This window comes from Ambystoma mexicanum, chromosome 12 (assembly GCF_040938575.1).
Source record: "Ambystoma mexicanum isolate Mex_15411 chromosome 12, UKY_AmexF1_1, whole genome shotgun sequence".
NCBI lineage: Eukaryota > Metazoa > Chordata > Amphibia > Caudata > Ambystomatidae > Ambystoma > Ambystoma mexicanum.
The window spans coordinates 1,241,697,933-1,241,718,536 of NC_090936.1; the positions used below are offsets into that span (position 1 = coordinate 1,241,697,933).

The window sequence follows — 20,604 nt, forward strand, 5'->3', positions numbered from 1 at the left end:
CCTCTCAGCTCATGCCATCCTGGCTCTCTATGGCCTTGCTCTGCTACCGATGGTTTCTCCAGCGCTGGCCTGCCATGACTGCTCCCTCTCAGCTCATGCCACCCTGGCTCTCTATGACCTTGCTCTGCTACCGATGGTTACTCCAGCGCTGGCCTGACATGACTGCCCCCTCTCAGCTCATGCCACCCTGGCTCTCTATGGCCTTGCTCTGCTACCGATGGTTTCTCCAGCGCTGGCCTGCCATGACTGCCCCCTCTCAGCTCATGCCATCCTGGCTCTCTAGGCCCTTGCTCTGCTACCGATGGTTTCTCCAGCGCTGGCCTGCCATGACTGCCCCCTCTCAGCTCATGCCATCCTGGCTCTCTATGGCCTTGCTCTGCTACCGATGGTTTCTCCAGCGCTGGCCTGCCATGACTGCCCCCTCTCAGCTCATGCCATCCTGGCTCTCTATGGCCTTGCTCTGCTACCGATGGTTTCTCCAGCGCTGGCCTGCCATGACTGCCCCCTCTCAGCTCATGCCATCCTGGCTCTCTATGGCCTTGCTCTGCTAACGATGGTTTCTCCAGCGCTGGCCTGCCATGACTGCCCCCTCTCAGCTCATGCCATCCTGGCTCTCTATGGCCTTGCTCTGCTACCGATGGTTTCTCCAGCGCTGGCCTGCCATGACTGCCCCCTCTCAGCTCATGCCATCCTGGCTCTCTATGGCCTTGCTCTGCTAACGATGGTTTCTCCAGCGCTGGCCTGCCATGACTGCCCCCTCTCAGCTCATGCCATCCTGGCTCTCTATGGCCTTCTTCTGCTACCGATGGTTTCTCCAGTGCTGGCCTGCCATGACTGCCCCCTCTCAGCTCAGTCTGCCACCCTGGCTCTCTATGGCCTTGCTCTGCTACAGATGGTTTCTCCAGTGCTGGCCTGCCATGACTGCCCCCTCTCAGCTCATGCCATCCTGGCTCTCTATGCTGAAACTCTGCCTCATCAAGCACTGGACCCGGTCCCAGCCAAGAAAAGCGGGTGTTTTTGGCACAACGGGTTTTAGAATTTCAGTCCATATCATAATATAATGCCAGCCGGGTGGTTGTGCTTCTTAATAAAATATATACAAGAAATTACTATTTATTATATGAGGGTTTGTTTTACTTTAACCTGCAAATATTGACAAGTTGCAAATAGCCCCATTTGAGTGTGCTGCTGCATGCATGTCCACTTATGCAAGTGTTTCCCCAGGCCTTCTGCATACGCAGTGCCGCTACTGCTACCTGCCCCTGATGCCAGCATTACAGTCATCAATCCGCCCGGCCCGTAGCTCCCGGGCATGTTTTATGATGGTGGGTGATTTTATTAGAACCCTATTTTTATATTTGTGGGTGTGGCCCACAAAGGTCCAATAAAGAACTGGAGGGCCAACATTCCATCACAAACTGTGTCAGCTGTACTCCATGCTGGTGGCGCCGGCACCTGCTGTAGATGCCATGCTGGTGGCGCCGGCAACTGCCATAGACGCCATGCTGGTGGCGCCGGCACCAGCCATAGACGCCATGCTGGTGGTGCCGGCACCTGCCATAGACGCCATGCTGGGTGCGCCGGCACCAGCCATAGACGCCATGCTGGTGGCCCTGGCACCAGCTGTGGATGCCATTCTGGTGGCGCCGGCACCTGCCTTAAACGCCATGCTGGTGGCACCGGCACCAGCCGTAGACGCCATGCTGGTGGCGCCGGCACCTGCCTTAGACGCCATGCTGGTGGTGCCAGCACCAGACGTAGACGCCATGCTGGTGGCACCGGCACCAGCCGTAGACGCCATGCTGGTGGCGCCGGCACCTGCCTTAGACGCCATGCTGGTGGTGCCAGCACCAGACGTAGACGCCATGCTGGTGGCGCCGGCACCAGCCGTAGACGCCATGCTGGTGGCGCCGGCACCTGCCTTAGACGCCATGCTGGTGGTGCCAGCACCAGACGTAGACGCCATGCTGGTGGCACCGGCACCAGCCGTAGACGCCATGCTGGTGGCACCGGCACCAGCCATAGACGCCATGCTGGTGGTGCCGGCACCTGCCATAGACGCCATGCTGGGTGCGCCGGCACCAGCCATAGACGCCATGCTGGTGGCCCTGGCACCAGCTGTGGATGCCATTCTGGTGGCGCCGGCACCTGCCTTAAACGCCATGCTGGTGGCACCGGCACCAGCCGTAGATGCCATGCTGGTGGCGCCGGCACCTGCCTTAGACGCCATGCTGGTGGTGCCAGCACCAGACGTAGACGCCATGCTGGTGGCACCGGCACCAGCCGTAGACGCCATGCTGGTGGCGCCGGCACCTGCCTTAGACGCCATGCTGGTGGTGCCAGCACCAGCCGTAGACGCCATGCTGGTGGCGCCGGCACCTGCCTTAGACGCCATGCTGGTGGTGCCAGCACCAGACGTAGATGCCATGCTGGTGGCACCGGCACCAGCCGTAGACGCCATGCTGGTGGCACCGGCACCAGCCATAGACGCCATGCTGGTGGTGCCGGCACCTGCCATAGACGCCATGCTGGGTGCGCCGGCACCAGCCATAGACGCCATGCTGGTGGCCCTGGCACCAGCTGTGGATGCCATTCTGGTGGCGCCGGCACCTGCCTTAAACGCCATGCTGGTGGCACCGGCACCAGCCGTAGACGCCATGCTGGTGGCGCCGGCACCTGCCTTAGACGCCATGCTGGTGGTGCCAGCACCAGACGTAGACGCCATGCTGGTGGCACCGGCACCAGCCGTAGACGCCATGCTGGTGGCGCCGGCACCTGCCTTAGACGCCATGCTGGTGGTGCCGGCACCAGACGTAGACGCCATGCTGGTGGCGCCGGCACCAGCCGTAGACGCCATGCTGGTGGCGCCGGCACCTGCCTTAGACGCCATGCTGGTGGTGCCAGCACCAGCCGTAGACGCCATGCTGGTGGCGCCGGCACCTGCCTTAGACGCCATGCTGGTGGCGCCAGCACCAGACGTAGACGCCATGCTGGTGGCGCCGGCACCTGCCTTAGACGCCATGCTGGTGGCGCCGGCACCAGACGTAGACGCCATGCTGGTGGCGCCGGCACCTGCCTTAGACGCCATGCTGGTGGCGCCGGCACCAGACGTAGATGCCATGCTGGTGGCGCCGGCACCTGCCTTAGACGCCATGCTGGTGGCGCCGGCACCAGACGTAGATGCCATGCTGGTGGCGCCGGCACCTGCCTTAGACGCTATGCTGGTGGCGCCGGCACCAGACGTAGATGCCATGCTGGTGGCGCCGGCACCTGCCTTAGACGCCATGCTGGTGGCGCCGGCACCAGACGTAGACGCCATGCTGGTGGCACCGGCACCAGCCGTAGACGCCATGCTGGTGGCGCCAGCACCTGCCTTAGACGCCATGCTGGTGGCGCCAGCACCAGACGTAGACGCCATGCTGGTGGCGCCGGCACCTGCCTTAGACGCCATGCTGGTGGCGCCAGCACCAGACGTAGACGCCATGCTGGTGGCGCCGGCACCTGCCTTAGACGCCATGCTGGTGGCGCCAGCACCAGACGTAGACGCCATGCTGGTGGCGCCGGCACCTGCCTTAGACGCCATGCTGGTGGCGCCAGCACCAGACGTAGACGCCATGCTGGTGGCGCCGGCACCTGCCTTAGACGCCATGCTGGTGGCGCCAGCACCAGACGTAGACGCCATGCTGGTGGCGCCGGCACCTGCCTTAGACGCCATGCTGGTGGCGCCAGCACCAGACGTAGACGCCATGCTGGTGGCGCCGGCACCTGCCTTAGACGCCATGCTGGTGGCGCCAGCACCAGACGTAGACGCCATGCTGGTGGCGCCGGCACCTGCCTTAGACGCCATGCTGGTGGAAAAAGCATGTCTCCATCAATTGAGCCTATGGCTTTTTCCACCAGCATGGCGTCTATGGCAGGTGCCGGAGCCACCAGTATGGCGTCTATGGCAGGTGCCGGAGCCACCAGTATGGCGTCCAGGGCTGTCAAATGATTGAGAAATGGCTGCCTCACTTCTTGGTCACATGAAGCATGGAACGGGGCCCTCTATTTCTTTATTTGAACTCTGTTGTGTGGCTCTGTTAGTTCTGGAGTGGCGCTGGCTTTCTTGCAATAAGAACGGGAGTGGCACAAGTCTAACACTTTCAGCACCGACCCTAAATAATGAAGAATAGGAATACCAAATAATGTGTCTTTCTGGAATTCTATACAATAATTGCTAGACTCATTAAAGGTTTATTTCAGGCACACGTCAGGGGGTGAGTCACTGATTTAGTCTGTTCTTAAATGCCTCAGCTCAGCCTTTCATCCTTCTGAGGTGGATAAATGAGTACCACCACAGGTTGGGTGATATTGGGTGTATATTTTTTCGGTATGAAGCGCTTAAGTGTAAGTGCTATATAATAACACATCATTATCATTCGGCCTTGGACGTCTGCTTGCATTCACAGTAATTTGGTAATATGGTCCTATACACACTGATCTTAACGATACATATGGTGATCCTTGTATGAAATGTACATCCCATTATAGCGATATCATAACCATATTTTTTGTAGTGTACAATGCTATGTGATAGCACTTCCTGTGAAGTACGGGTCAAAGGTCGCGTTCCATCGCACCCCGTGATATGACTTCGGAGTGGGGTCAAATGACATAACTTCCTGTGATGTCACCAGGGGGTCAAGGTCGTGTGATGTCACTTCCGCTACCCAAGGCATTTTGGTGAAATGACGTCCCGGACCATCAGTCAACTGACCAGGGCGGCTCTTCAACATTTGATTGGCTGTGTGCTTGAGGCAGGCAAAATCCTGGAGTGGGACAGGAGTGCAAAGAGGGGCAGGATTATTTGAACTCGCAACTGCTCTCCACCAGGGAAGAGGTCCTTACACAGCTGGCCACGATTGCTGAAGAAGGACTCGGGAATACCAGAACACTTAAGGCCGCGGAGGAACTTCTGGAAGTACGATGGCTGTTACTGTGAAGACAAAGAGGGATTTTGACCATGCACGGTCTGAGGAAAGGATTGTGGGCAGTGACGAGCCGAATACTGCCTAGTCCTTGAGCAGGGCATGGTTCACCCATCATAAAGTCTGGGAGGTGAAGCCACCTGGCAGTGCCTCCTGATTCCTTTTCTGCCCCGAAAGGACCCCACATTTGGGGTTCATTATTGGCAAATTGTAATGCTTAAATATGAAGTGCATTTTACAGTTCATATGGAGTAAGGACAGTTCACAGTTTTCTGTCCAGCTACAGAAAGGAGAACATTAAAAGTGTATGTTGAATTCCCGAAAGGTTGGCCTAAATTAGTGCCATGTATGTGTGAAGGGCTGGAAGAGATAGAAAGGGTGATTAAGGGAGAGAGGGCCATAACGAAGCGTGTACATGTTTTGGAGACAGTTTATAGAGAGGGATAGCATGCATCTGAAGTCGCACATCACATTGTCACTGTATGCACTCTGGGGGAGTTCTTATGTGCAGTAGAGGGGTAGCATGCATCTGAAGTTGCACATCACATTGTCACTGTATGTACTCCGGGGGAGATCTTATGTGCAGTAGAGGGGTAGCATGCATCTGAAGTCGCACATCACATTGTCACTGTATGGACTCCGGGGGAGATCTTATGTGCAGTAGAGGGGTAGCATGCATCTGAAGTCGCACATCACATTGTCACTGTATGCACTCAGGGGGAGATCTTACGTGCAGTAGAGGGGTAGCATGCATCTGAAGTCGCACATCACATTGTCACTGTATGCACTCCGGGGGAGATCTTATGTGCAATAGAGGGGTAGCATGCATCTGAAGTCGCACATCACATTGTCACCATCTGCAGTCCGGGGAGATCTAATGTGCAGTAGAGGGGTAGCATGCATCTGAAGTCGCTCATCACATTGTCACTATATGCACTCAGGGGGAGATCTTATGTGCAGTAGAGGGGTAGCATGCATCTGAAGTTGCACATCACATTGTCACTATATGCACTCCGGGTATGTGCAGTAGAGGGGTATCATGCATCTGAAGTTGCACATCACATTGTCACTATATGCACTCAGGGGGAGATCTTATGTGCAGTAGAGGGGTAGCATGCATCTGAAGTCGCACATCACATTGTCACTATATGCACTCTGGGGAGGTCTTATGTGCAGTAGAGGGGTATCATGCATCTAAAGTTGCACATCACATTGTCACTATATGCACTCCGGGGGGGATCTTATGTGCAGTAGAGGGGTAGCATGCATCTGAAGTCGCACATCCATTGTCACTGTATGCACTCCGGGGGAGATCTTATGTGCAGTAGAGGGGTAGCATGCATCTGAAGTCGCATATCACATTGTCACCATCTGCAGTCCGGGGAGATCTAATGTGCAGTAGAGGGGTAGCATGCATCTGAAGACGCTCATCACATTGTCACTATATGCAGTCCGGGGGAGATCTTATGTGCAGTAGAGGGGTAGCATGCATCTGAAGTTGCACATCACATTGTCACTATATGCACTCCGGGTATGCGCAGTAGAGGGGGTAGCATGCATCTGAAGTCGCACATCACATTGTCAATATATGCACTCCGGGGGAGATCTTATGTGCAGTAGAGGGGTAGCATGCATCTGAAGTCGCACATCACATTGTCACTGTATGCACTCAGGGGGAGATCTTACGTGCAGTAGAGGGGTAGCATGCATCTGAAGTCGCTCATCACATTGTCACTATATGCACTCTGGGGGAGATCTTATGTGCAGTAGAGGGGTAGCATGCATCTGAAGTTGCACATCACATTGTCACTATATGCACTCCGGGGGAGATCTCATGTGCAGCAGAGGGGTAGCATGCAACTGAAGTCGCTCATCACATTGTCACTATATGCATTCTGGGGGAGGTCTTATGTGCAGTAGAGGGGTAGCATGCATCTGAAGTTGCACATCACATTGTCACTATATGCACTCCGGGGGAGATCTTATGTGCAGTAGAGGGGTAGCATTCATCTGAAGTCGCTCATCACATTGTCACTATATGCATTCTGGGGGAGGTCTTATGCGCAGTAGAGGGGTAGCATGCATCTGAAGTCGCACATTACATTGTCACTGTATGCACTTCGGGGGAGATCTTATGTGCAGTAGAGGGGTAGCATGCATCTGAAGTCGCACATCACATTGTCACTGTATGCACTCAGGGGGAGATCTTACGTGCAGTAGAGGGGTAGCATGCATCTGAAGTCGCTCATCACATTGTCACTATATGCACTCTGGGGGAGGTCTTACATGCAGTAGAGGGGTAGCATGCATCTGAAGTCGCATATCACATTGTCACCATCTGCAGTCCGGGGAGATCTAATGTGCAGTAGAGGGGTAGCATGCATCTGAAGTCGCACATTACATTGTCACTGTATGCACTTCGGGGGAGATCTTATGTGCAGTAGAGGGGTAGCATGCATCTGAAGTCGCACATCACATTGTCACTGTATGCACTCAGGGGGAGATCTTACGTGCAGTAGAGGGGTAGCATGCATCTGAAGTCGCTCATCACATTGTCACTATATGCACTCTGGGGGAGGTCTTACATGCAGTAGAGGGGTAGCATGCATCTGAAGTCGCACATCACATTGTCACTGTATGCACTCCGGGGGAGATCTTATGTGCAGTAGAGGGGTAGCATGCTTCTGAAGTTGAACATTACATTGTCGGTAGCATGCATTTGTAGTTGCACATCACATTGTAACTATATGCACTCCGGGGGAGGTCTTATGTGCAGTAGAGGGGTAGCATGCATCTGAAGTTGCACATCACATTGTCACTATATGCACTCCGGGGGAGATCTTATGTGCAGTAGAGGGGTAGCATGCATCTGAAGTCGCACATCACATTGTCACTGTATGCACTCCGGGGGGGATCTTATGTGCAGTAGAGGGGTAGCATGCATCTGAAGTCGCACATCACATTGTCACTGTATGCACTCAGGGGGAGATCTTATGTGCAGTAGAGGGGTAGCATGCATCTGAAGTCGCACATCACATTGTCACTGTATGCACTCAGGGGGAGATCTTATGTGCAGTAGAGGGGTAGCATGCATCTGAAGTCGCACATCACATTGTCACTGTATGCACTCCGGGGGAGATCTTATGTGCAGTAGAGGGGTAGCATGCATCTGAAGTCGCATATCACATTGTCACCATCTGCAGTCCGGGGAGATCTAATGTGCAGTAGAGGGGTAGCATGCATCTGAAGTCGCTCATCACATTGTCACTATATGCAGTCCGGGGGAGATCTTATGTGCAGTAGAGGGGTAGCATGCATCTGAAGTTGCACATCACATTGTCACTATATGCACTCCGGGTATGTGCAGTAGAGGGGTAGCATGCATCTGAAGTCGCACATCACATTGTCAATATATGCACTCCGGGGGAGATCTTATGTGCAGTAGAGGGGTAGCATGCATCTGAAGTTGCACATCACATTGTCACTATATGCACTCCGGGGGAGATCTCATGTGCAGTAGAGGGGTAGCATGCAACTGAAGTCGCTCATCACATTGTCACTATATGCATTCTGGGGGAGGTCTTATGTGCAGTAGAGGGGTAGCATGCATCTGAAGTTGCACATCACATTGTCACTATATGCACTCCGGGGGAGATCTTATGTGCAGTAGAGGGGTAGCATTCATCTGAAGTCGCTCATCACATTGTCACTATATGCATTCTGGGGGAGGTCTTATGTGCAGTAGAGGGGTAGCATGCATCTGAAGTCGCACATTACATTGTCACTGTATGCACTTCGGGGGAGATCTTATGTGCAGTAGAGGGGTAGCATGCATCTGAAGTCGCACATCACATTGTCACTCTATGCACTCAGGGGGAGATCTTACGTGCAGTAGAGGGGTAGCATGCATCTGAAGTCGCTCATCACATTGTCACTATATGCACTCTGGGGGAGGTCTTACGTGCAGTAGAGGGGTAGCATGCATCTGAAGTCGCACATCACATTGTCACTGTATGCACTCCGGGGGAGATCTTATGTGCAGTAGAGGTGTAGCATGCATCTGAAGTTGAACATTACATTGTCGGTAGCATGCATTTGTAGTTGCACATCACATTGTAACTATATGCACTCCGGGGGAGGTCTTATGTGCAGTAGAGGGGTAGCATGCATCTGAGGTTGCACATCACATTGTCACTATATGCACTTCGGGGGAGATCTTATGTGCAGTAGAGGGGTAGCATGCATCTGAAGTTGCACATCACATTGTCACTATATGCACTCCGGGTATGTGCAGTAGAGGGGTAGCATGCATCTGAAGTCGCACATCACATTGTCAATATATGCACTCCGGGGGAGATCTTATGTGCATTAGAGGGGTAGCATGCATCTGAAGTTGCACATCACATTGTCACTGTATGTACTCCGGGGGAGATCTTATGTGCAGTAGAGGGGTAGCATGCATCTGAAGTCGCACATCACATTGTCACTGTATGCACTCCGGGGGAGATCTTATGTGCAGTAGAGGGGTAGCATGCATCTGAAGTCGCACATCACATTGTCACTGTATGCACTCCGGGGGAGATCTTATGTGCAGTAGAGGGGTAGCATGCATCTGAAGTCGCACATCACATTGTCACTGTATGCACTCAGGGGGAGATCTTACGTGCAGTAGAGGGGTAGCATGCATCTGAAGTCGCACATCACATTGTCACTGTATGCACTCCGGGGGAGATCTTATGTGCATTAGAGGGGTAGCATGCATCTGAAGTCGCACATCACATTGTCACCATCTGCAGTCCGGGGAGATCTAATGTGCAGTAGAGGGGTAGCATGCATCTGAAGTCGCTCATCACATTGTCACTATATGCAGTCCGGGGAGATCTAATGTGCAGTAGAGGGGTAGCATGCATCTGAAGTTGCACATCACATTGTCACTATATGCACTCTGGGGAGGTCTTATGTGCAGTAGAGGGTTATCATGCATCTGAAGTTGCACATCACATTGTCACTATATGCACTCCGGGGGAGATCTTATGTGCAGTAGAGGGGTAGCATGCATCTGAAGTCGCACATCACATTGTCACTGTATGCACTCCGGGGGAGATCTTATGTGCAGTAGAGGGGTAGCACGCATTTGAAGTCGCACATCACATTGTCACTGTATGCACTCAGGGGGAGATCTTATGTGCAGTAGAGGGGTAGCATGCATCTGAAGTCGCACATCACATTGTCACTGTATGCACTCCGGGGGAGATCTTATGTGCAGTAGAGGGGTAGCATGCATCTGAAGTCGCATATCACATTGTCACCATCTGCAGTCCGGGGAGATCTAATGTGCAGTAGAGGGGTAGCATGCATCTGAAGTCGCTCATCACATTGTCACTATATGCAGTCCGGGGGAGATCTTATGTGCAGTAGAGGGGTAGCATGCATCTGAAGTTGCACATCACATTGTCACTATATGCACTCCGGGTATGTGCAGTAGAGGGGTAGCATGCATCTGAAGTCGCACATCACATTGTCAATATATGCACTCCGGGGGAGATCTTATGTGCAGTAGAGGGGTAGCATGCATCTGAAGTCGCACATCACATTGTCACTGTATGCACTCAGGGGGAGATCTTACGTGCAGTAGAGGGGTAGCATGCATCTGAAGTCGCTCATCACATTGTCACTATATGCACTCTGGGGGAGATCTTATGTGCAGTAGAGGGGTAGCATGCATCTGAAGTTGCACATCACATTGTCACTATATGCACTCCGGGGGAGATCTCATGTGCAGCAGAGGGGTAGCATGCAACTGAAGTCGCTCATCACATTGTCACTATATGCATTCTGGGGGAGGTCTTATGTGCAGTAGAGGGGTAGCATGCATCTGAAGTTGCACATCACATTGTCACTATATGCACTCCGGGGGAGATCTTATGTGCAGTAGAGGGGTAGCATTCATCTGAAGTCGCTCATCACATTGTCACTATATGCATTCTGGGGGAGGTCTTATGCGCAGTAGAGGGGTAGCATGCATCTGAAGTCGCACATTACATTGTCACTGTATGCACTTCGGGGGAGATCTTATGTGCAGTAGAGGGGTAGCATGCATCTGAAGTCGCACATCACATTGTCACTGTATGCACTCAGGGGGAGATCTTAAGTGCAGTAGAGGGGTAGCATGCATCTGAAGTCGCTCATCACATTGTCACTATATGCACTCTGGGGGAGGTTTTACGTGCAGTAGAGGGGTAGCATGCATCTGAAGTCGCACATCACATTGTCACTGTATGCACTCCGGGGGAGATCTTATGTGCAGTAGAGGGGTAGCATGCATCTGAAGTTGAACATTACATTGTCGGTAGCATGCATTTGTAGTTGCACATCACATTGTAACTATATGCACTCCGGGGGAGGTCTTATGTGCAGTAGAGGGGTAGCATGCATCTGAAGTTGCACATCACATTGTCACTATATGCACTCCGGGGGAGATCTTATGTGCAGTAGAGGGGTAGCATGCATCTGAAGTCGCACATCACATTGTCACTGTATGCACTCCGGGGGAGATCTTATGTGCAGTAGAGGGGTAGCATGCATCTGAAGTCGCACATCACATTGTCACTGTATGCACTCAGGGGGAGATCTTATGTGCAGTAGAGGGGTAGCATGCATCTGAAGTCGCACATCACATTCTCACTGTATGCACTCCGGGGGAGATCTTATGTGCAGTAGAGGGGTAGCATGCATCTGAAGTCGCACATCACATTGTCACTGTATGCACTCAGGGGGAGATCTTATGTGCAGTAGAGGGGTAGCATGCATCTGAAGTCGCACATCACATTGTCACTGTATGCACTCCGGGGGAGATCTTATGTGCAGTAGAGGGGTAGCATGCATCTGAAGTCGCATATCACATTGTCACCATCTGCAGTCCGGGGAGATCTAATGTGCAGTAGAGGGGTAGCATGCATCTGAAGTCGCTCATCACATTGTCACTATATGCAGTCCGGGGGAGATCTTATGTGCAGTAGAGGGGTAGCATGCATCTGAAGTTGCACATCACATTGTCACTATATGCACTCCGGGTATGTGCAGTAGAGGGGTAGCATGCATCTGAAGTCGCACATCACATTGTCAATATATGCACTCCGGGGGAGATCTTATGTGCAGTAGAGGGGTAGCATGCATCTGAAGTTGCACATCACATTGTCACTATATGCACTCCAAGGGAGATCTCATGTGCAGTAGAGGGGTAGCATGCAACTGAAGTCGCTCATCACATTGTCACTATATGCATTCTGGGGGAGGTCTTATGTGCAGTACAGGGGTAGCATGCATCTGAAGTTGCACATCACATTGTCACTATATGCACTCCGGGGGAGATCTTATGTGCAGTAGAGGGGTAGCATTCATCTGAAGTCGCTCATCACATTGTCACTATATGCATTCTGGGGGATGTCTTATGTGCAGTAGAGGGGTAGCATGCATCTGAAGTCGCACATTACATTGTCACTGTATGCACTTCGGGGGAGATCTTATGTGCAGTAGAGGGGTAGCATGCATCTGAAGTCGCACATCACATTATCACTGTATGCACTCAGGGGGAGATCTTACGTGCAGTAGAGGGGTAGCATGCATCTGAAGTCGCTCATCACATTGTCACTATATGCACTCTGGGGGAGGTCTTACGTGCAGTAGAGGGGTAGCATGCATCTGAAGTCGCACATCACATTGTCACTGTATGCACTCCGGGGGAGATCTTATGTGCAGTAGAGGGGTAGCATGCATCTGAAGTTGAACATTACATTGTCGGTAGCATGCATTTGTAGTTGCACATCACATTGTAACTATATGCACTCTGGGGGAGGTCTTATGTGCAGTAGAGGGGTAGCATGCATCTGAAGTTGCACATCACATTGTCACTATATGCACTCCGGGGGAGATCTTATGTGCAGTAGAGGGGTAGCATGCATCTGAAGTTGCACATCACATTGTCACTATATGCACTCCGGGTATGTGCAGTAGAGGGGTAGCATGCATCTGAAGTTGCACATCACATTGTCAATATATGCACTCCGGGGGAGATCTTAAGTGCAGTAGAGGGGTAACATGCATCTGAAGTTGCACATCACATTGTCACTATATGCACTCCGGGGGAGATCTCATGTGCAGTAGAGGGGTAGCATGCAACTGAAGTCGCTCATCACATTGTCACTATATGCATTCTGGGGGAGGTCTTATGTGCAGTACAGGGGTAGCATGCATCTGAAGTTGCACATCACATTGTCACTATATGCACTCCGGGGGAGATCTTATGTGCAGTAGAGGGGTAGCATTCATCTGAAGTCGCTCATCACATTGTCACTATATGCATTCTGGGGGAGGTCTTATGTGCAGTAGAGGGGTAGCATGCATCTGAAGTCGCACATTACATTGTCACTGTATGCACTTCGGGGGAGATCTTACGTGCAGTAGAGGGGTAGCATGCATCTGAAGTTGCACATCACATTGTCACTGTATGCACTCAGGGGGAGATCTTACGTGCAGTAGAGGGGTAGCATGCATCTGAAGTCGCTCATCACATTGTCACTATATGCACTCTGGGGGGGGTCTTAGGTGCAGTAGAGGGGTAGCATGCATCTGAAGTCGCACATCACATTGTCACTGTATGCACTCCGGGGAGATCTTATGTGCAGTAGAGGGGTAGCATGCATCTGAAGTTGAACATTACATTGTCGGTAGCATGCATTTGTAGTTGCACATCACATTGTAACTATATGCACTCCGGGGGAGGTCTTATGTGCAGTAGAGGGGTAGCATGCATCTGAAGTTGCACATCACATTGTCACTATATGCACTCCGGGGGAGATCTTATGTGCAGTAGAGGGGTAGCATGCATCTGAAATTGCACATCACATTGTCACTATATGCACTCCGGGGGAGATCTCATGTGCAGTAGAGGGGTAGCATGCATATGAAGTTGCACATCACATTGGCACTATATGCACTCTGGGGGAGATCTTATGTGCAGTAGAGGGGTAGCATGCATCTGAAGTTGAACATTACATTGTCAGTAGCATGCATTTGTAGTTGCACATCACATTGTAACTATATGCACTCCGGGGGAGGTCTTATGTGCAGTAGAGGGGTAGCATGCATCTGAAGTTGAACATTACATTGTCGGTAGCATGCATTTGTAGTTGCACATCACATTGTAACTATATGCACTCCGGGGGAGGTCTTATGTGCAGTAGAGGGGTAGCATGCATCTGAAGTTGCACATCACATTGTCACTATATGCACTCCGGGGCAGATCTTATGTGCAGTAGAGGGGTAGCATTCATCTGAAGTCGCTCATCACATTGTCACTATATGCACTCTGGGGGAGGTCTTATGTGCAGTAGAGGGGTAGCATGCATCTGAAGTCGCACATTACATTGTCACTGTATGCACTTCGGGGGAGATCTTACGTGCAGTAGAGGGCGTAGCATGCATCTGAAGTCGCTCATCACATTGTCACTATATGCACTCCGGGGGAGATCTTATGTGCAGTAGAGGGGTAGCATGCATCTGAAATTGCACATCACATTGTCACTATATGCACTCCGGGGGAGATCTCATGTGCAGTAGAGGGGTAGCATGCATATGAAGTTGCACATCACATTGGCACTATATGCACTCTGGGGGAGATCTTATGTGCAGTAGAGGGGTAGCATGCATCTGAAGTTGAACATTACATTGTCAGTAGCATGCATTTGTAGTTGCACATCACATTGTAACTATATGCACTCCGGGGGAGGTCTTATGTGCAGTAGAGGGGTAGCATGCATCTGAAGTTGAACATTACATTGTCGGTAGCATGCATTTGTAGTTGCACATCACATTGTAACTATATGCACTCCGGGGGAGGTCTTATGTGCAGTAGAGGGGTAGCATGCATCTGAAGTTGCACATCACATTGTCACTATATGCACTCCGGGGCAGATCTTATGTGCAGTAGAGGGGTAGCATTCATCTGAAGTCGCTCATCACATTGTCACTATATGCACTCTGGGGGAGGTCTTATGTGCAGTAGAGGGGTAGCATGCATCTGAAGTCGCACATTACATTGTCACTGTATGCACTTCGGGGGAGATCTTACGTGCAGTAGAGGGCGTAGCATGCATCTGAAGTCGCTCATCACATTGTCACTATATGCACTCTGGGGAGGTCTTACGTGCAGTAGAGGGGTAGCATGCATCTGAAGTCGCACATCACATTGTCACTGTATGCACTCCGGGGGAGATCTTATGTGGAGTAGAGGGGTAGCATGCATCTGAAGTCGCATATCACATTGTCACCATCTGCAGTCCGGGGAGATCTAATGTGCAGTAGAGGGGTAGCATGCATCTGAAGTCGCTCATCACATTGTCACTATATGCACTCTGGGGGAGGTCTTATGTGCAGTAGAGGGGTAGCATGCATCTGAAGTCGCACATCACATTGTCACCGTCTGCAGTCCGGGGAGATCTAATGTTCAGTAGAGGGGTAGCATGCATCTGAAGTCGCTCATCACATTGTCACTATATGCAGTCCGGGGAGATCTAATGTGCAGTAGAGGGGTAGCATGCATCTGAAGTTGCACATCACATTGTCACTATATGCACTCTGGGAGGTCTTATGTGCAGTAGAGGGGTAGCATGCATCTGAAGTTGCACATCACATTGTCACTATATGCACTCCGGGGGAGATCTTATGTGCAGTAGAGGGGTAGCATGCATTTGAAGTTGCACATCGCATTGTCACTATATGCACTCTGTGTATGTGCAGTAGAGGGGTAGCATGCATCTGAAGTTGCACATCACATTGTCACTATATGCACTCCGGGGGAGATCATACATGCAGTAGAGGGGTAGCATGCATCTGAAGTTGCACATCACATTGTCACTATATGCACTCCGGGCGAGATCTTATGTGCAGTAGAGGGGTAGCATGCACCTGAAGTTGCACATCACATTGGCACTATATGCACTCTGGGGGAGATCTTATGTGCAGTAGAGGGGTAGCATGCATCTGAAGTTGAACATTACATTGTCAGTAGCATGCATTTGTAGTTGCACATCACATTGTAACTATATGCACTCCGGGGGAGGTCTTATGTGCAGTAGAGGGGTAGCATACATCTGAAGTTGCACATCACATTGTCACTATATGCACTCCGGGGGAGATCTTATGTGCAGTAGAGGGGTAGTATGCATCTGAAGTTGCACATCACATTGTCACTATATGCACTCCCGGGGAGATCTCATGTGCAGTAGAGGGGTAGCATGCACCTGAAGTTGCACATCACATTGGCACTATATGCACTCTGGGGGAGATCTTATGTGCAGTAGAGGGGTAGCATGCATCTGAAGTTGAACATTACATTGTCAGTAGCATGCATTTTTAGTTGCACATCACATTGTAACTATATGCACTCCGGGGGAGGTCTTATGTGCAGTAGAGGGGTAGCATGCATCTGAAGTTGAACATTACATTGTCGGTAGCATGCATTTGTAGTTGCACATCACATTGTAACTATATGCACTCCGGGGGAGGTCTTATGTGCAGTAGAGGGGTAGCATTCATCTGAAGTCGCTCATCACATTGTCACTATATGCACTCTGGGGGAGGTCTTATGTGCAGTAGAGGGGTAGCATGCATCTGAGGTCGCACATTACATTGTCACTGTATGCACTTCGGGGGAGATCTTATGTGCAGTAGAGGGGTAGCATGCATCTGAAGTCGCACATCACATTGTCACTGTATGCACTCCGGGGGAGACCTTATGTACAGTAGAGGGGTAGCATGCATCTGAAGTCACACATCACATTGTCACCATCTGCAGTCCGGGGAGATCTAATGTGCAGTAGAGGGGTAGCATGCATCTGAAGTCGCTCATCACATTGTCACTATATGCACTCTGGGGAATGTCTTATGTGCAGTAGAGGGGTAGCATGCATCTGAAGTTGCACATCACATTGTCACTGTATGCACTCTGGGGAAGGTCTTATGTGCAGTAGAGAGGTAGCATGCATCTGAAGTCGCACATCACATTGTCACTGTATGCACTCCGGGGGAGATCTTATGTGCAGTAGAGGGGTAGCATGCATCTGAAGTCGCACATCAGATTGTCACTATATGCACTCCGGCGAGATCTAATGTGCAGTAGAGGGGTTTCATGCATCTGAAGTCGCACATCACATTGTCACTATATGCACTCCGGGGGTGATCTTATGTGCAGTAGAGGGGTAGCATGCATCTGAAGTTGCACATCATATTGTCACATTGTCACTATATGCACTCCGGGGGAGATATTATGTGCAGTAGAGGGGTAGCATGCATCTGAAGTTGCACATCACATTGTCAGTAGCATGCATCTGAATTTGCACATCACATTGTCACTATATGCACTCCCGGAGAGATCGTATGTGCAGTAGAGGGGTAGCATGCATCTGAAGTTGCACATTGCATTGTCACTATATGCACTCCGGGGGAGATCTTATGTGCAGTAGAGGGGTAGCATGCATCTGAAGTTGCACATCGCATTGTCACTATATGCACTCCGGGGAGATTTTACGTGCATTAGAGGGGTAGCATGAATCTGAAGTTGCACATCACATTGTCGCTATATGCAGAGGGGTAGCACATTGTCACTATATGCACTCTTGTGCAAAGGAAAAACAGGTGAATTGGGTATGAAAGTAACGGGTTTGTAAGACATGAAGGCTAGTTTAGTTCCTCAGTAAGTGTAAAAAGGGTGTGTGTTGGTGCTAAGAGCCACTGGGAGGCGAAAGTAATGACATGTTGAACTAGAGATGACATCATGTGAGCTAAGCTGCTTGGGTGTGTTGGTAAATGAAGCTGATGGGTTAAGAAATGAAGTTTATCATAGATTGATGTCTCAGGTATTTGATACATGCCTTGTACTCAGCATCATGTGAGCCTTTGACTCATAGCGGACATGTGTAAGGGTATTCCCCATCTATTGACTGTAGGCAATGCTTGCATTCAAGAGTCCACATGTGGGACATGCGCAGCATGGATTACTGAGAATGTGCTTTGAGAGCTCCCGCGTTTGAATTCAGCTGCTCTATACCGGTTGTAATTGTAATTGGTTATTTACAATGTGCTTTATATCCGGAGGTTTCTAAGCGCTGACCCGGGGATCGAACATGTGTTGCTCTGCACCATCTTGCTTCCATGGCGAGCGCGTTGCCTCTGAGCTAACATCCCAAGACTTTTGTCACAATTGGAGATACTTTTCCAGTGGAGGTTCATCAGGGAGCAGTGGACAAACGCCCCCCGCATGAAAAGGCGGAGGCCAGAAGTTATCAGGTGAAGTCAATTGAACCAGAAGGGGAATAACACGTGCTCACCTGTGAGAGACTGTAAATAGAAACAAACACATATCTAGTACACATGTGCCCACTGTTCTGAAGGGGCCAGAAAGATTAACAGGATGTGTCATAATAGGAAGATCATCGGCCCATGGGGATATTTTAAGGGCAGGTGAGTTGAAGGCCGGGTTGGGTTGGCTCGGTAGTTAAGCAAACTGGGGTGCTGTCTGTTCACTTGCAAGTCGAATAAATGAGAGCTGACCTGTCCATTCCTTTTTTGAACTACTTAGTCATTCTGTTTTTCGATAGATGTTATGATTGAAGATCATGGGGCAGATGTACCCTTGAAGCTCCACAGGTGGCGGGTAGAGTTTGGTGATAGGGAGGAATGGGTTTATATAAACTGGTGGTGATTAGCAATGTCGGATGTAAATCAGCTAACGATGACCTCACTGATCCCATGCAGCAATGTAGTTTGTTGGTGAGTGTCTGGTGATCTACTGTGTCAAATGTTGCTGAGAATTCAAGGAGAACCACGAGGCAAGAATGGCCATCCTTGAGGATTTTAAGGGCATTGTTGATCACCTTGATGGTAGCCATTTCTGTGCTGCATCTGGGTCTGAAGCCAGATGGGCGGGACTGAAGGAGGTTATTGGCTTCAATGTAGTGGAGGAGTTGCGTGGCTACTGCTTTCTCAAGGTTCTTACCTAGGAAGGGAAAATAGGTGATGGGAGGTAGTTGATGAGTTTGTCAGAGTGCAGTGTTTGTTTCTTGAGAAGTGTGCTGATATGTCCCTTCTTGAGGGTTGACAGGACAGTGCTTTGAGTGAGAGAACTGTTGATGATTCTCAGGTATGGGAGGTGTGCTTCAGTAGGAAGGGTCTTGAGAGTCAGAGGTAGGGTGAATGTCGTCTGCATCCGATGTGGCCTTGATGGATGCTAGGATGTCAGTGATGTCTTCCATAGTGAGTGTCTTGAAAGTAGTCCAGGTAATTATGGGTTTGCAAGCTGAGATGCGCAGTGTGATGTCAGTTGTGATGTTAGTGACTATGGGCCTCATTACGAGGCTGGCGGCTGCGGAATGAACGGTGCCGGTAAGGTACCAGCACCGTTCATCTCGGGCCGCCACATTACGAATTTTCTCACGGGTGACGGAATGCGTGTCTGGGACAGACCAGACCTGCATACCGCCACCCGCGAGCAGTCCAGGATGCTAACAACGGACTCGTCATTAATGGGTCTGTTGTTAGCATCCTCCCCATTCCCATTGAGGCCTATGGGGGCTCAAATGGGAATGGGGAAGTACCGGGTCCGAGTCCCGAGAAAAGGTAATTACCGGTCCCGCAAAAGTCAGAATGGCCGGGTAATTCCCTTTTTTCAGGACCCGGACACGAGTTTGGAGGCAGCCATGCCACTAAGAACGGCATGGCTGCCTCCAAACTCGTAATGAGGGCCTACGTGTTAGCGGATCATGCTCAGCTTGATGACGAAAGACTTGATGGTGTTGGCTTTCTCGATGGAGCACGGTACGGTTGGGATGGGCAGAGTGTTGATGCAGTACTTGATGGCTTTGAAGAGGGCTCTGATTTCAGTGTTGGTCTTGGCTATGGTGTTTTCATAGTAGGTGGCCCTGGCAGTGGTAACCAGGCATCTGCGTTCAGCACAGAGTTCCTTAAGCAGGCCTAGTTGGGCTGGGCTGAAAGATTTTCACTAAGCCTTTTCTTGTTTTCTGATGGTTTGTTTGTTGATGTTGAGCTCTTGGATGTACAAGGGAACAGAAATGTTAAGGCTGAGAAGGTGTTGTTTCACTGTGGCATGGCGGTTGATGTCCTTTGTGAGAGTGGTGTTGAGTTCTTGGAAGTACAACGGTGTGGAAATGTTAAGGCTTGAGGAGGTGTTGTTTTCCTGGGGCATGGCGGTTGATGTTCTTTGTGAGAAGGTATTGTTTTACTGTGGTATGGTGGTTGATGTTCTTTGTGAGGGTGGTGTTGAGTTCTTGGAGAAGTGGGTTTCAGTCCTGATTCATCTGAGGTAGATCAGCCCATGTGAGCTGGAACTGGGTGACGCCTTCTGTAAGAGGCTGCATCTAGAAGTTCTTGAATGTTCTGAAGACGTGTTGCAGGCTTTCTGATGGGTTTGCTTAGCCGGTATGACATAACTAATGTCAAAGGGGATTGTGAGATTGTCTGACCAGTTGAGTGGGATCGGAGGCCTGTTTTGGGGGGGTGAGCAGGGTGGTGATGATGAGGTTGATGATATTACCTATTCTGCAAGTTGGGCCTTTCGGGTGCA

The 20,604-nt window shown here is 50.8% G+C and overlaps 1 protein-coding gene across 1 annotated transcript; it reads right to left on the reverse strand.

Moving 5' to 3' along the window:
• Positions 1 to 1,423: 1,423 nt before the first annotated feature.
• Positions 1,424 to 3,847, reverse strand: LOC138514763 (apomucin-like). The gene has a single exon (XM_069630143.1). It carries the CDS (start codon positions 3,845 to 3,847, stop codon positions 1,424 to 1,426), a length of 2,424 nt encoding a protein of 807 aa, XP_069486244.1.
• Positions 3,848 to 20,604: the final 16,757 nt, after the last annotated feature.

Coding starts and splice junctions, on each gene's coding strand:
- LOC138514763 (XM_069630143.1), bottom strand. CDS start 3,847: ATGGCGTCTAAGGCAGGTGCCGGCGCCACCAGCATGGCGTCTACGTCT.